General features: G+C 36.6%; 3 protein-coding genes across 12 annotated transcripts in view; all 3 read right to left on the bottom strand.

Moving 5' to 3' along the window:
• Positions 1–239: 239 nt before the first annotated feature.
• Positions 240–9,152, bottom strand: LOC111449388 (GTP-binding protein At3g49725, chloroplastic). Its single transcript, XM_023089255.1, has 13 exons — positions 8,623–9,152; positions 6,135–6,199; positions 5,986–6,048; positions 5,732–5,821; positions 4,644–4,756; positions 4,462–4,530; positions 2,979–3,123; positions 2,826–2,881; positions 2,680–2,730; positions 2,501–2,555; positions 2,358–2,414; positions 1,079–1,198; positions 240–994 (listed from the first exon to the last, which is right to left on the bottom strand). The coding sequence occupies exons 1-13, from the start codon at positions 9,038–9,040 to the stop codon at positions 428–430; spliced, it is 1,869 nt and encodes a 622-aa protein (XP_022945023.1). The 5' UTR covers positions 9,041–9,152; the 3' UTR covers positions 240–427.
• Positions 9,153–9,603: 451 nt separating this feature from the next.
• Positions 9,604–11,904, bottom strand: LOC111449390. 10 transcript variants are annotated; one of them, XR_002711604.1, is made up of 4 exons: positions 11,692–11,904; positions 10,877–11,020; positions 9,908–9,974; positions 9,604–9,812 (listed from the first exon to the last, which is right to left on the bottom strand). XR_002711604.1 is itself a non-coding variant. In XM_023089260.1 (4 exons), the coding sequence occupies exons 1-4, from the start codon at positions 11,423–11,425 to the stop codon at positions 9,800–9,802; spliced, it is 294 nt and encodes a 97-aa protein (XP_022945028.1). In that variant the 5' UTR covers positions 11,426–11,666; the 3' UTR covers positions 9,604–9,799. The 10 variants fall into 10 exon arrangements, 4 of the variants coding, with proteins under 4 accessions (XP_022945028.1, XP_022945026.1, XP_022945025.1 ...); XM_023089260.1 differs by lacking the exon at positions 11,692–11,904 and adding an exon at positions 11,356–11,666; XR_002711602.1 differs by lacking the exon at positions 11,692–11,904 and adding an exon at positions 11,356–11,653 and having other exon boundaries at positions 9,609–9,812; positions 10,065–11,020.
• A 503-nt stretch (positions 11,905–12,407) lies between these two features.
• LOC111449389 (stomatin-like protein 2, mitochondrial) overlaps positions 12,408–16,456 on the bottom strand; it is a 5,774-nt gene continuing 1,725 nt past the window's right edge. Inside the window, exons 5-9 of the mRNA XM_023089256.1 lie at positions 16,331–16,423; positions 15,848–15,946; positions 14,390–14,481; positions 12,984–13,043; positions 12,408–12,898 (exon numbers count right to left, since the gene is read on the bottom strand). Of these exons, the coding sequence (XP_022945024.1) occupies positions 12,644–12,898; positions 12,984–13,043; positions 14,390–14,481; positions 15,848–15,946; positions 16,331–16,423 (599 nt within the window). The 3' untranslated portion in view covers positions 12,408–12,643. The remainder of the gene's footprint in view (positions 12,899–12,983; positions 13,044–14,389; positions 14,482–15,847; positions 15,947–16,330; positions 16,424–16,456) is intronic.

Genomic DNA, 16,456 nt, shown 5'->3' with positions numbered 1-16,456 from the left:
CTCAATTTTATATTCAAGTAACCTTTTCAAAACTCACAAATGTTAAGAAAAAAAAAACTTAGATTTTAATGTCATTTTTCTTTCTAATCTTAATTTTGTAAGTCAATAAAAGCATATACGAATTCTTTGTTAACAAATCTTCAAACAAAAACCTATTAAGGTAAAAATTGCAACATTGAGATAAACTAAAATTGAACTTTTTCCCTAAAATTTTTTTATTGATTGATATTATTGTATTCAAAAACAGTATACTATTAATTATGCCTGTTAACAAATTAAAAATATGACGAGGGGTTTCTAATAATTAAAATATGTAGAATATTCAGTGATCGCCATAAACTAGCGAAACAGAAATCTATATTGCAACCATGCTTCGTTGCAGTTGCAAGGAACCATAATCTACTTGATCTAAAAACTAAAAAGTAAGCTACTGCTCAGCTGCACCATTTGCCTCCATCTGCGATGGCCTCCATTTACGTTCAAAAATACTCCGCTCTAAAACATTTTGAGTTTTTAGCCTCTCATCCTGATCAACCTTTAGTTTGTCATCTATGAGTTCTAACAGCTCTCGCAAGCCAACTCCAAACTTGGCTGATATTCTGACATGTGGACCAAATTGACCACCTGGAGGCTGTACATCCTTTCTCATCCCCTGGTCTTCCGAGGCCTCCTGAGCCTCAGAGTAACAATTTTCATCAACCCAAGGGTTTTGATCATCATCGTCCTCTGCCAACCAGTCTTCACACCAATCGCTCTCCTCTCCCTCAATTGTGTTTCCAAGATCTTTTTGGGAAAGCTGGCTGACATCTCCAGAGGGGAATCCACCGACTTCTCTAGTTGCTTGCTTTTTCGTAATATCACCCTTTTCCATTTTCATAAAATTGTTACATCCAGCATTTCCCTTTCTACCATCTCCTACCGACGAATTGCCAGCCTCGCCAATATCATCATCACAATATTCATCTACGCTCTCATCTTCTTCACGATAATCAATCTGTCCGAATTATTACACGCATCATGCATTACAGATCAAATTGCAAACTTGTCCCAAGTAAGAGAAATAAATAAATAGAATTACCTTGTTCCAAACTTCAATCATATCATCAAGCTTCGTTTTAGAAACTCCTATTTGCTTAAGTACTTGGAAAACGGTCAACCGGTGCTCATCAAGGTTGGGGGCGGTGCAATCCACCACATGCTGCAATAATCAAGATACCGGCATTGATATCTTATATTAGTATCTCCATCAATATCCTGGAAGTCTACTTCAGAATTGATTTTTCTATATATTCAGTATCAAACAGTGTGATCATACCAATTTTGAAATATAATTCAATTGTAAGAGGGCAAGCATGGTTCCCAGGAATCATATTAAGACACTATGGCTCAACAGACGAGGAAACTGCTAGGAACAAATGCTTTCATCTAAGTACAACATTAGTAACCCCACCATCCATTAAACTCTCTAGAGGTAAGATAACCCATATCAATTCATTTCTGATAGCCTCCATATTTATCTTGATAGCCTCTCGAAAAATCCAATCATAATGACAAGCAGTCAATAAGTAAAGCATAGTATGGCAACTGTCTCAACAAAGTATGCACCAATTTGGAGAGGAGACTAACAGGGGATCCCTTTTTAGCTACGCATAAGCTGTACTAATTCATTCACGAATTAATTCTGAAAGGAAAAATCTAACTTTCTAGGGAATTGGGCCCTTGAATATATTATTATAGAGATCTTTGTGACGATTTTGGCCACTGGACCCAATCTTAAAAGTGAGAAATTTGGTGAAGGTTCCTTTATCAACCAGATTCTATTTCCAATAATCATCTGTTGTTAACCTTGGAGGGGGGGGGGATTGAGTGGAAAAGAGACTGTCCCATTCAAAATTTGAAGCTTTGGTTCTAGATTTGATTAGAAACTCCATTAAATCTAGAATGAAGTGAAGGAGGACGAGTGAGCAAAAAAGGATGGCAGCAAGGGAGGGAGGCACAGGGGTGGTGGTGGTGGTGACGGCAAGGTCTATCAGACGAGGAGGATGAGAATGAAGAAAGAATGTGGTGTGAAGGCCACATAAGAAAAAGTAATAATGTAAAATTAATATTTTTGCCGAACTTATTTAAAATTGTCAATAAGGCCAGGTCAACAAAGCCCAATGACCAAGTTAACTTACATGTTATCTGATCATATGGTCGACTAAGTCATACTTTATTTAGAACTATTTCAAACCTCAAAGACCACAAGTGAAATTTAAATTTGGCCCAGTATATCATTCATATGAGACCATAGTTCAACGGAGCTGAAGATGCAAGATATTTGCGCATAAAGAAGGGTTAGAGCAAGCAGATCATACCACTAACAAGTCTGCTTCAACAACGTCCTCTAAAGTTGCATGAAATGCTTCAACCAACTATAAAAGGTGCATTGTCTTAGCGAAAGAGATACTTAAGAATAACTTGTGAAAGAGAAAAAAGTGACACGTCAAGCTTTCATTACCTGCACAGGCAAATCTGAAATAAATCCCACCGTATCACTTACGAGTACTTTTCTCCTGAAAATTATTTAGAAAACAAAAGATTATAGAATAATCTCTGAAAATTAGACGATAAGATCGAGGTCTTAATTAATAGAAATCTACAAAAAGTAAGACTTCCAATTTATTACAAATTGTATACCCAGAAGGAAGAAAGACGCTTCTTAATACGGGGTCAACAGTTGCAAACAATCTGCATAAATTCAGATTCCAATTATCAAATCAGATGCAAAATATTGACAAAAAGAGAAAAAAGTATTCCAACCATTAAAAAGCACGTTGAGATACCTAGAATCACTATAGAGATCATTGTTTGAAAGTGCACTGACTAATGTCGACTTCCCCTGTTAAATGGGTTGCATAAAGCTGTTTAGTTTTCTCTTTTCCCCTTTCTCATGAAACACATAAAACAATCATAATTAATTGGAACTGAGCACGTACAGCATTAGTGTACCCAACAATAGCAACAGTAGCTAACTGTTCACCATTTGAGCCTCCATGCCTCTTTCGAGAAGAACGCTGCAAAGCACGTGTACGACGAACCTCTTCAATTTGAGATAATAGATGATTCCTTCGTTCCAAAATTCTGGAAGCATAGTTACAGAACTTAAACTACAGCAGAGAAGTAAATATCCATTTACACAAAAGGAGAAAACAAGGAGGAGGTTAGGACTTAACCGTTTTCAAAACTTTTGAGAAATTTTGAGAATTGAAAACAATTTCGTATATGATATGCAAAATTGAAAAAGACGGGAAGAATGCCAAGCCTCAAACCAAAAAGACAAAAATCTCTTCCAACTAGCCAAAAGTGCATTTATTTGAACTGTAATTGTTGATGGTTGACATAAGCATACAGCAAAATAGAGCTAAAAAAAATGAATATCTAAGGCCTCTTTTGATAACCATTTTATTTTGAGTTTTTGAAAATTGTGTTTGTTATCTATGAGACTAGTCGTAGATGTTTAAGTATGGAGCGGCAAACATGGAAATACACCATCCCCTTATTTAGTTGTTAGTATATTTATGGTTTGCTGTTCTGGATGTTCTTAAGTTTTTGGTTGTGCAGTACCATACTCGGAAGGTAAGGAGAGTCCCACCCTCTCGAATGGTGCTTGATGGCTGTAACTGTACTTTTGTTATTGTGAAATACCATGTAGTCAAGGGAGTCCTTGCATTATCTCACTGTTTCTCTACAACAGTTTTCATCTTTGAATTCTTACCCAAATTTTAAAAACTAAAACAAGTTTTTCAAAACTACTTTTTTTTTAAAACTAAGCTTGGTTTCTTTAACCACAAGTAAAAAGTAGATGACAAAACAAAAAAAAACCTTATCTTTCAGAAACCAAAAACCAAATGGTTATCAAGCAGAGCCTAAGAAACTATCAAAAGAATTCTCCTCATTGAATATTCTATAGTTATGTTCAATTCGAGGCCACAAGATCCAAGAAAAATGCCCAGTGCATTGAAACCACAAGACCTTTTCTCTTTTGAAATGGTTCCGCACCACTATCAATGATATAAGGATGTTAAAATCCATGTGGTGGGACGCGTACCAACTGAAAATGGAGACTCCAAATATTCCTAAAGGAGCAATATAGGAAGAGCTGGCCACTCAGACTCTTCCTTGCAACAAGAACACCATCCTGAGGGATAAAGCACGGATTCAATTTATTTTTCTATCTTTCCATGGGTATGTATTCTTTCGTGACTAAGCTCCCAAAGTTTAGTACCAAACAAGCTTAAGTCCCTACGTCTTTATATTTTGCATGTTTATTTTGGCAACGAAGTTGGAGTGCCTCCTTGTCACAGTTTTTCCTTTCTTGGACTTGAGGACTCCTTATCCTCCAATTATTGTATCATTTATATATTGTTTGTAAGAAAGGAGTTCCAAATAAATTTGAGTATTTAGCATCACAGATTCAACCTTCGTCGCTGGAGTTGAAGTTCAGTCTCTCCTGCACCACTTATAAAGCCACGTCCCCCACTCCCTCTCCTGCATATTAGTATCTTCATAAGTAAAATACTTAAAAAAAAACACAAAGAAATGAAAACTTTGGCTTGTTACTGTTTTTGTTATTGCAAAGCTGTAAATGCAGTATACTCTACCCTCTGGCACTAACAACTTCAGCTTCTCCCGTGGCACCAAATGTAAGACGTCCATCAAGGCCACGTACACGAACAAGTCTCGACTTTTTATACATTAAAGCAGCCAGTTCAGCCTATAAATAATGTAAAGGTACAAACAAAATTAAATAAGGGAGATGATTTATAGATGCGCAGATACTGGGCTTTTTTACCTTGTTAAGCAAAAGAAAAAGGTTAATTGTTAGTGTTGTCCTGGAACATGGAAATAAATTGTCAGAACTTCCTTCTCTGGAAAACTCAAATTAAAATTTCATTCAATCTGAAATTTTGAGCACCATAGTACAAATGTTGCTTCTTAAATAGGATGAAACTAGAATCCAAGTAAAGTAAATGTGTTCAACCCAACTGGGATGAAGTTGTTGATGGAGGTTGACGGAATGATCGAGGAAAAGAATGGTGTTTCTTACCCACGCTGTTCAACAGAAGGTGAAGTTTGGACCCAATTAATGGACAAGGACCAACAATACCGACCAACCATGCCTAACATGCAAAAATAGGTAGGTAGCACAAATGGTGGGTGTTACTGACTTTATGGGGTTGATGGGCTATGACCCATTTGGTAGAGAAAGAAAAAGGCAATAATTCATATTACCTGAACCAGCAATGGTTGTTACAGGGGTAGGTACTGAAGATGATGAAGATGCACTAAATGATTTCTGGTACTGTTTAAATTTAGCTAAGTCATCTACCAAATTCATAAATGACTTCTTAGATAAATCATTGATGGGCTGAGCCCTCGATTGAACAAAATCAGATATCACCACCGATTTCTGTCTGGCTATATTCCAAAAATAATGGAGAAACACAGTCTAATCCAAATCAACAAAATCAAAACCCAATGACCCCACATAATTTATTTTTCTGGTACAGCTTCAAATTGGAACCAACTGTAAATTTTTCTTGTAGTTACAATTGGTTGCAACTAAATAAAACTTAATGGACCAAGTTGAAACAATGATAAAATACAAATTGAACTCTATCCTTTTATTGTAAGTACACGTTAGCAAGAAAAAGGCAATGATACATTTAATTGGGCCCATGAAAAAAACCTGTAACTTTGCCTCTTTCGTGTAGGCATGAGCATTGAATATCTCTATTATGAGACCCACGCGGTCCAGTACAGGTTTATCCCATGCTCGCTGACATAGAATAGTGGAGCATGTCATCAAGAACAAAGAATATTGCAAAAACATTTATATTAATGTAAAGATATACACAACCTACACTTTTTCCACAAGACCATGAGTGTATTTGTTCATGGTCGAACTAACAAGGGGAAGAAATGAATATACACAAGATATACCTCCAAATTCCTCTGCTGAATGCCAGAGAGAGTAGCATTTACAAAAATAGCATCAACCTCACTCTGACAAAATTTTAAACTGATAAGGTTTAGTTTAGTGATCATATTACACATCTAGTAACGTACAAACAAAACCAAATTACCACTACCTTTGACTCTGCCACATTCAAATGGCATTTGATGGCATCCACAGTTCCTGGTCCAAAATATGTATCTAAAAACATAAAACACAATGAGAAAAAAACGACATAATGCAACGCTCAACCATCTAGATCATAGACAAGTCAATTTACTCATTATCTAAAATTAAGAAAGTCCATTTGTCTTCAAACATTCAATATCAAGGATGAATTAGAACTACTAAAAAAAAAAAAAAAAATCATTATCAGACATTTGTTCAAAACAATATTTTGCTTTCTAAGAAACAGATGTCATACCTCCCCGACATCTCCTCCCAGAGGGATAAAAGAGTGGGGAACTACACAAAAGCTTCCAACCAGAGAGTTCAAGAATGAAGGATCACTTCAAAAATGATTGGTTATTATTGCTCACAGGAAAATGATAGGAACGCTATCAGGGTTTATTGGGATATCAAGGGTATGTTCGTCATTTTTAGGGAGGTTGTCATGGTATTTGGTTATAAGTAGAGGGAGAGGAAAATGACAAAGTTAGACAATTTTTTAGTGGCTAAGGGATTGAGTGATATCTCAAGAGGGGAGGTTCCAAATACCTTGAATACTCGGGAAGTTACATTGTAGTTTTGTTATTTGGAACCTCGGGAAGTTACATTGTAGTTTTGTTATCGTTTGTATTTCAAGACATTGGAATATTTCTGATTGGTATCAGAGCTGTACAGTTCTGGCCAAGGAGCTTCGTGTGAATTTATGCAAAGAGGTATAGAAGTGTTTATGCGAAGGAATGGATTGACTTAAGAATCAAGTGAAGAAGTAAACGGACTTGATCTTTCAATCTATATGGCTACTGTGTAATTTCAGATAAATAAAAGGGGAGATTGCAGCAACAAAAAAAATAGGACATTAGACTGGCAAAAACAAATAGTCAGTAGAATAAGGTAGTCTTATATGAAAAGAAATAGAGGATACTAGGAAGGTCGTTGATCAGTAGAGTGAGAATGGCCACAAAGAAAGAAGAATCGTCATATCAGAGACAAAGGCAGAAAGCGTGAAGAGTCGTCCTAGGTTGAGTTTGTTCACAAAAAGTGTAGAAAAGAAACAGAAAAATGGGAAGGCCGACAAAAAAATACTAGCACAGAAGAATTGGTGGCCATTGAAAGGAGATTAATTTTCCCGGAATTCAGACTGTGCGACTAAAGACTAGATTTTTGGCACAAGGTTCTTACAAAAGTTGCCATGGCAGTAGCATCTGTTCAACAAAAGAGAAAAAGAAACAGCACAGCTACTAAGGACAACAGATGAGAGGATGCGTGTAAGGGGCCCCCATTGGAGACGTAAGCATATTTTCAACCCTTCAATCTATACACCCCTTGTTAAATCAAGGGACTGCAGAAAGAAAGAGATTTCAGTTTACCGACAAGCAACAGATCAGGCAAGAATTATGGTTTCCTTCCCGAAAATATTGATAGGAAGCAAGATGTCATCCGCAAATAGAATCTAACCTTATGCAAATAGGAGACCTATTAAAGAAAAAGCCTCCAATTGATTGTTGTCTCTCACCACTACCCTAAAGTCCCTTCCATTGTCTTCAAGCCCATGCTTCCCATATGAAAAGAAAGGGCAGACTTGGAAAGGGGATTGAAGGAAGAGCACATTAGTGAAAGAGTTGGATGTCCTATCGTCCATTCTCATTTGTCAACACAGCTACCAAGGACAACAGATGAGAGGATGCGTGTAAGAGGCCCCCATGGGAGACGTAAGCACATTTTTCAACCCTTCAATATATACACCCCTTGTTAAATCAAGGGACTGCAGAAAGAAAGAGATTTCAGTTTACCGACAAGCAACAGATCAAGGCAAGAATTATGGTTTCCTTCCCGAAAATATTGATAAGAAGCAAGATGTCGTCCGCAAATAGAATGTGCCTTATGCAAATAGGAGACCTGTTAAAGAAGCCTCTAATTGTGCCTTGACAGGAACCATGAGAAAGAAGACAACTTAGGCAGTCAGCAACAATAACTACGAAAAGTAGCAGTTCAGAAAAATAAAATTAACGTCTTCGCATGCTTCCCAGCATAACATAAATCTTTGGAATCGAAGATATGGTAAGACTTTATGATCTTTTTATGAGTCATGCATTCAGTCACCGTGTCTTTTTAAATCAATTTACTATAGCCAGGATGAATCCTTTAAATAATAATTCAGAATTGAGGCGCTAACAGGACCATAGTTCAAGTGGCATAACTCAAAAACCGTCCACTAATAAGCCGAATTCAAAGAAAGGGAAAAAAAAATCCAAATTGAGGCAATGAATACTAAAATAACTAAGAAAACATATCCAAAGGACCCAAATTTCAACTTATAAAATATTTCAATAGGCAGTTAACTCAAACACCGGTCGGTTTGAGGTGAGTGAGAGAGCTCTCAAGTGTCCCCAACTGAAAAATGTCTAAGCACAAAATAAAAAAAAAGGGGCTATAGAATTCACATTTCTTGGACTTACCAGCGCGAGCTCCTCTGGCAGAAGGATTTTGAACTACAACGTGAGGGGGTATTTCCTTGTCAAAGAAATCAATATCGAAATACCCATCCCGTTGTTGTTCTAGAGAATTTGCAAGACACAAAGCCTCGTTTAGCTTTGCTTGCAGAATAGTATCGGGACGAAGACGAGGTTGAACCACGAAGAGTTTGGGTGGAGCTATTGGGTCTCTGTTGCAAACGGAAACAACGTCGTTGCTATTTTCCTTCCTGTGCTTGGATGAGTGCGAGAATGGCGAAAAGAGTATCCGAACCGAAGGTGGCAACAGCTTGGAAGGAGAATTAGATGGTAATAGGTAGATTGTTGGGGCGGAAGATAGAGAGGTTATGTAACGGGCGAGAAACTTGATGCGAGGTTGCGATACAGAGATAATTCTCAACATTTGGAAGAATCGGTGGAATAATCAAAATCTCCTTTCACCACTATCAACCCTCGGCGTCGGTGAGCTGGCCGGCGTTGCCCTTCTGCACTCCAGAAGTTTTATGGTTTATTAAAAATATAAAAGTAAAGTATTTTTTGGACCCTTTCACTTCCGAAGACTTCGAACAGTAAATTACAATTTTACCCTTTATTATCCATAGTTGAGGAGGGTGGGTCCAAACTTCATTTACGAAGTTAGAGAAGTGTTCTATAAACATAATTAGATCTCCAATAGAAGAACATTATTCATGGTTTTGTTTCACTACGATTTGAGCTTTTCAAGTTTTGTACCCATATATGAACTTCAAGAAACCTTGTGGAACAATCATAGCAGAGGTTCCACCTCCAGGTTCTTGCTTTTAAAAGGGCTGATTTTTCAGTCATCTTTACAGGTTTGAAATGGTGAAGAGGAGTTATTTACATTTACTAGTGTGCATGCCTTCATCTGCATTATCAATTCTGCACTTTGACATCAACATGTAATAACTGCTATAACTGCATGCAAAAACTTCATTTGGAGTGCACTTCACAGAATGCAATGTGATACAAAATTCATAATAGTCAAAGCAAACAAGTGTTGGACCGTATCATAACTTTACATAATACAGGGCAGGAATTGAGCAGCGGAGATGAACTTGTTCCAAACATCTCCAATATTAGCAAAAAAATTACAAATGACAAGCACAATAACCAAACCGCCTACGGTAGCTCCATTATTTTGTCAAGCATTGCCCCTGCAAATCAAATGCAGGAGAAAAATCAAGAAATAAAGTTGAGTAAGGGAGGCTGGAAATGTCTTGTGAGAGTACCTCAAAAATCCTTTCCGCACCTTCTAAGGATGACCTCATTTAGTTCACTAAACTTGTTCTCCACATTTACAAAGACACATAATACACCTGCCAAGAAAGGTGAGAAGCATCAGTGATTCCATCCAAACAAATTGCAGAACAAGGAACATTAACTGAGGAGCATAACTAAACTCTCACAATTAGGAAAATGACCACACCTCTGCTGCAAAATAGTAAAAAGAAAATGACTTAAGGACAAGCTCATATGAAAAGAAGAAAGCTAATAATAAATATTAGAAACCTGAACACAGCCAAAAGCAGGTCTAGCAACACAGATTTCAAAACAATATGAATACAAATCGGAGGCTTCAATAGTCTGTCTATGTTAGAAGGTGGTGAAGGAAATACAAAATAGAAATGTAAGTTTGATGATGATCCGGATCCATCTTATCTGTTATAGTATAGTCAATCTAGTGTCAGCTACATATTGCATAAGACAAGATTAGAAATATAAGCGTTCCTACAAACAGGTGGGGCAAACAAGGTCCACCACTTCAAGCACCCGCAGGTCAAGTCCATTATATGATTATCAGTCCATACGCAAAACAAAAGGAAAATTATTCAAAAGAACAGAGCACAGAGACAAGCCCCAGTTTTGCTTCCTTTTCATAAACAAATCTAGCTCATCATATCCATGCCATCTCCAACTTGACTACAAATTGGGACGGCAGCAGAGAAAGATCTCTCAAAAGGTGAAGGATGAAACTGGGCATCCCGCCTACGCTTAAAACCAAAATCATCAACGGAGGAATTGTCAGCATCAAGTTTCCTGCGAATGCCTCTGATTGCTTGTTCCTCTGTCAGTGTAAGCGGGAAAATTTGCCCACTTGCACGACAAAGTGAGCTATGGTTATCATACACAATTCTTTGGTCACAGTTTTTGTCACAAATGTGAGTCATTCCTGTAAGTTTGCAGCGGTACATATTACCACACACATGTTCATTCTCACATTTCCAATCACATTTGTGGGCAACAACTTGCTCATCTCTACCCAGAATAGTTGAAAGATAAATAACGTTTGCAGAGACCATGGATTTGCCGTTCAACTCCATTTTGATGATGCGATCAAAAGGAAAGTCTTGCCTCAAAATTTCTGCACAGCCCAACACAAAATACACAACTGTCAAATATTGGACTATGAAAGCAGGGAACCCCCAGGTACGAGGTACCTACTTCTCTGATCATAAATTTTTCGTTTTTTTTTTTTTTTTCTCAAACTAACTATAGTCTTCCGCCGCACGTCCCTAATCATTATGGTGGGTTTAAATTCTAAATTTGACTGAAATTTGAAGCAAACAAAATAGAATAAGAGAAAAAGAAACTGCAAAATAAAGATATATCAACAAATTGATTAATCATCCAAGAAACTCTAAAGGAAGCCCTAGAAAATCAGCTCTCCAGATCTTAAAATAGTAGAATGCTATATACCACGAAATATAATGAGAAAAGTAAAAGGTGCGTGCAGCTGGAAGGACCTTACAGAGTGCCAGATTGACATTATCCTAACTCCGGAGACCACCACAAGTCCTTAATTAAACATATTACGAAGAGCGTGGTGATTTCAGACCAGATCTATGAAACCCATGTGCAGATTAGGGAAAAAAAACAAATATTTAGTACTGGAGAAACGCTTTTTTTTTTCTTTTTGGAATAGTGTAGGAAGACTAATACAAAAGACATATGAATGTTTCGATGCAGATCTTAAAAGGGAAATAGAACATGAGGTGCTAAAAAAAGCCAGAAAAGGAACAGAAAATAACTCACTTGATCTGAGAGGCCACACGACAACACCAGAGTAATGGAAAATAAAAACAAACGAAGGCGCGCTGTCTCCCTCTCAATCAACTCCCGCACTCCCTCCTGTTTTAAGGAAGCAGAAAAATGAAAAAGACAGAAAATGGAATAGAACGAGGGAAAGGAGGGACGGGGCAAGGTTTTTTATAGAGAGAGGAGAGTTCGCAGTCCGTGATGATGGGGTCGATGTTATTAGTAGTTGGAGTGGGAAGGGATTTACTCAATTTTTATAAAAAAAAAAACAAAAAACAAAAAATCAACATTATCCATAATATGACTTGTATGTAGTCCCAAACAAATGAAATTCCACTTCTCACAGGTGGAAAATAAAAGGTATATTTGGGAAACTAGGGTTGTAAGAAATAGAGGTATTAGATCGAATTGTTTCACGCTTTAGAAATAGACAATAATATCCTTTAAAAAATGACTAATAATGCTCCTTGAAAACAACTGAAAAGATGTCCGACAAAAAAACTTTGGAAACCTATTGTTTTTCTTTTTCTTTTTTTCTTCTTTTTTTTTTTTTTTTTTTTTTTTTTTTTTTTTTTTTTTTTTTTTTNTTTTTTTTTTTTTGTCATAACTAAGTTATTTTCCAGCATGTGCTTTCAATAACCAATTTTGGATTTTTGTTTTGTATGTGTCAAGATGTTATATTTAAGGCCTATAGTTTTGTTTAGAAATATCTCTGAATAAAATAGTACGAGTTAAAGGAATTGATTGTTAACAACTTGTTCACAAAGACAAGAAGGGCAGCAGCAATGGACGCAAAGGGGCCAGCGGCAGAAAAAGGCTGAATAAGAAAAATTCTCGTATTGAGAATGAATTTGGAGTAGCTTCTGGTATAGATAGAGTTTCCTCTCACCCAAAAAGAATCCCACACCCAGAAAAAGGGAAACCCTCCACACTATGTTAAATCCATCTACTACTCCGCAATCTTGGGGCTCTGTACAGAAAATCCTGGGCTGCCATTTTGAACTTCCTCAGCAACTCTAACAGTTTGATTGCCCTCTCCGCCGATTTCCGCTGCCGGATTGCTCTCCTTTATGCCTTCATTTAATCCACTTGTTCTGCCTTCATTGCCAGAAACATTGCCAACCAGGTTCTTGTAAATAGTAAGGGCTTGAGCCATCATGTTACCTGGATTGGCAGCTGAACTAGGAAGCAACATTGTGGTACCCTGAAGTGGAAATTCAAGATAAGGATCAAGACCCTATTATGAATGCTGATAGTCAAATAATCATAACAAGCTCAGACGACTTCACCTCTTTGGCAATATTACTGAAGGCTTGTATATATTGCTCAGCGATTCTCAAACTAGCAGCCTGTCAATAACCCAGAGATACTTCAGTTATGCATGCTATAAGCAATCACTTAACAATCTGATCTTCACAATGAACAGCCACTGCATGCGATATAGACATTACAAACAAACAAAAAAAAAACGTCTTGAATAATACATTATTTACTTCCTCTTAAAGGTCGAGGTTCAATTCCCTCCCCCTTGTTTATTTAAGGTAAAAAAAAGTTATGAGAATTACACAATGAAAAGAAGGAAGACAACCAGAAGAAAAAAAAAAAAAAAAAAAAAAAAAAAAAATCCNNAAAAAAAAAAAAAAAAAAAAAAAAAAAAAAAAAAAAAAAAAAAAAAAAAAAAAAAAAAAAAAAAAACTCGGTTATCAACTGAATGTTTGCATAACATGAAAAGAATTGGAAAAGTTAAATATTCGAAAGGGAATAAATATTTAACCACGATATATCACAATAAGACATTAAAATTTAATATTGCTAATAATCTTAGCAAATAACCAAACTAAGTTGCAGAAAACTGAAGGAATGGGGAAGGAACTACTATAAATAATTAGAGCACCATTGTACTTGATGTTCCAAATATGAAAATTTACCTCTGTGAACTTTAAATAGTCTTTCCCACAATTTTTTCATTTCTACCTCTCTTTAGAGGTCATGGGCTTAAACCCCACCCCGTGTTTGTGGTGTATTACTCTACAAAAATTAAGATGGTTTAACAGTATAATACTGGAGGGTATCGTTACAGATTTCGATAGTTCAACAATACCAGAGAAACAGGGCTGTCTCCTACACTAATTACATGCTAATCAGAAAGGGGAGAATTAGAGTCTGACACATGTCTATTCTTAATATATATGTAAATAATAAGTTCAGTGATTTAAATTAACAAAAATAAGGACGATAATTTTAAAATCGGAGCTCAAAGGTTTGATTTTAATAAGAATTGATATTGGGGGGAAAAATAAATGTAGCTTTCACTTTTCACTAGCCCCCAAGGGGTGGCCTTATTGGTTTTTGAGGGTTGGTTAGGTTTATATCTAGGTCCTAGCCCTAAGTTCAATCTTCAAGATGGAAATCTTAATAAAAGAAAACTCAAGTGTTCCAAGTTCTGGCTAATTTTCCCATGGTTTAGTGGGGTTCAACCCAACGCCATGGTAATAGAAAAAATATATATAAGATCTTACTACCAGGAAGCCAAAATGCATCATCGCCTCCTAAAGTTTCAATATTCAAATTAATTGTGATTGTCCATTGGAGTTCAAAAGATGATCTCATTTGATCATGTTGGTTCTTTTTTGGCACAAACTGAATCCAACGCATCAACGTATTAAAAGCTAAAACATGAGGATAAGAACCTCACCTCAACACCCCCACTGTCTTTGAGAGCCTGTGACACAAGAGCGAGTCCTTTGGCTGTAGCTTGGGATTTTACAAGGATGGCCTCCGCTTCACCTGGTGAAGTAGTGGGGTAGTATTTGAGGATGAAAAAAGAAAAATGACACAAGAAGTAATATTCGTCCTCCCATGTATTCAGATGCCATTTTAATCAAATGGAACAAGAGATTGGAAAAAAGCATGTGATATAAATGGTAAAAATGGAACTTGACAAAGAAAAGGCTTAAAATTTCAAGTAAAGTAGGAAGTTTTCCCACACCCCGACCCCCATTCCCACCATGAAGAAAGAAAGGAGAAAAAAAAATTGTTAAAAAATAATATGCTTTTCAAGTTTGCTAGTTATCTTTCTCTAACATTTTTTTGCAAAAGTTAATATTTTGGCGACTGAGGTGAGATGGGGATGAAACTGCATCCTGATAGAAACTTAAAGCATCATCATGGATTTCAACCAAGAAGGTCGAGATAATCGTGAAAGATTCTCATGCAACTGAGAAGAAAATGGGATCCTATAGCAAGAAGCTTTGGAGATATCAGCATTTTAAACTAGATTAAAACCACCAAGCAAGAACCAAAATAGAAATTTTAGAACAAGATAAAGAATGTTTCAACTTGGTATTGAGGTAACAAAATAAACAAATGAAAAAAGGGGGAAAATTCATTTCAGTATTGAGATGAAAGAGAACAGTTGCTATCCTCATAATGTGATCATCTCAAGCCTTGAAAAGCCTCTGAGATTTCTTTTCAATAGATTGATTGGGATTTCATAAGCCCCCTTTTATTTGTGGTCGTATCACTCACAACCCCCAATCCAACAAAACAGACCGCATCTCAGTTCTACAAATCAAACATTGTAGTAGCTCTTGTTTCTCGTTCATCAAATCCTCCTAACCCCACAACCCCTGTATGTTATATTTCTTCCTTTCTCGAGTCCACGCCTTCTCAGATCTCATCTTCGTCCTTTCATTGTAGTCAACAAAATTCAATCTTCCATTAAAGAAAATTTTCAACTCCCACTACAACATTCCATTAATAAGTGAGAAAAGCATATTCAAGAATGGACACGGAGTTGGAGATTTACTTCAACGTTTTGGATGAACCACAAAAAAAAAAAAATGGCTATGATCATCTTTACACCAAGAAAGCTTTCAAACATACTTAGATGAGATAGGCAAAGAAAGGTGAAGAAGAGGAAAGTATAGAAGTATCTATGTAATTTCACAGGAAAAAAGCTTGATATTCTCGGGTAGTGAGGGGTGGGCCAAAACCATCTACCCCTTCTTTAAACCCACTTTTGTTAGAATCCTGTGAAATGATATATACTTAATCGAGTATGAGCCTGAGCAATTAGTTCCATCACACTAAATCACTCAAGAAGCAGATCTGCATTTTCATATCAGTAATTGAAATAGTAGTGCAGACTGACCTTGCGCCCTGTTAACTTGATCTATTTTTGCAGCTTCAGATTCTAATATAACTGCATTCTTCTTACCATCAGCAATATTGATATTGGCTTGCCTTTCTCCTGTTAAAAATTGAAGGGCATCAATCTTCATGAATGAATATCAGAAATTAAGAGAGTACCAAAAGAAAGAGACTAATTCAGTTCCTCGAGAATTTAGGTTTTCACCCCCTCCATACACACCCAAATAACCCCAGCATATGAAATAGCTAAATCATTTTACTTCTCTCTGTAACCGTCCATCCATTCCACAGAAACTCATGGATATTTGACACCTTAGGTCGGTAGCCATCATAATTTAAAACTATGGCCTCAAAAACATTCAACATGCTCAGTTGAACAACTGAACCTATTGATGAGATTTTAATCAACTGAATCTATTTGACCTCTGGAAAATTAGGTTATTTTATCGAACTCAAATCGAGATGATTTTAATTGTTTGCTTACCTTCAGACTCGAGAACTTGAGCTCTCTTTTTGCGTTCTGCTTCAGCTTGCATCTCCATAGCTGCCCTTACCCCTCGAGGGGGAGAAATATCCCCTGGAAGCAAAAAAAAAAAAAAAAAAAAAAAAA

The sequence above is a fragment of the Cucurbita moschata genome, unplaced genomic scaffold, assembly GCF_002738365.1.
Source record: "Cucurbita moschata cultivar Rifu unplaced genomic scaffold, Cmos_1.0 Cmo_Scf00011, whole genome shotgun sequence".
Lineage (NCBI taxonomy): Eukaryota > Viridiplantae > Streptophyta > Magnoliopsida > Cucurbitales > Cucurbitaceae > Cucurbita > Cucurbita moschata.
Note: the sequence above shows the minus strand (reverse complement) of the source record. Positions and strands in the feature narration are given on the sequence as shown.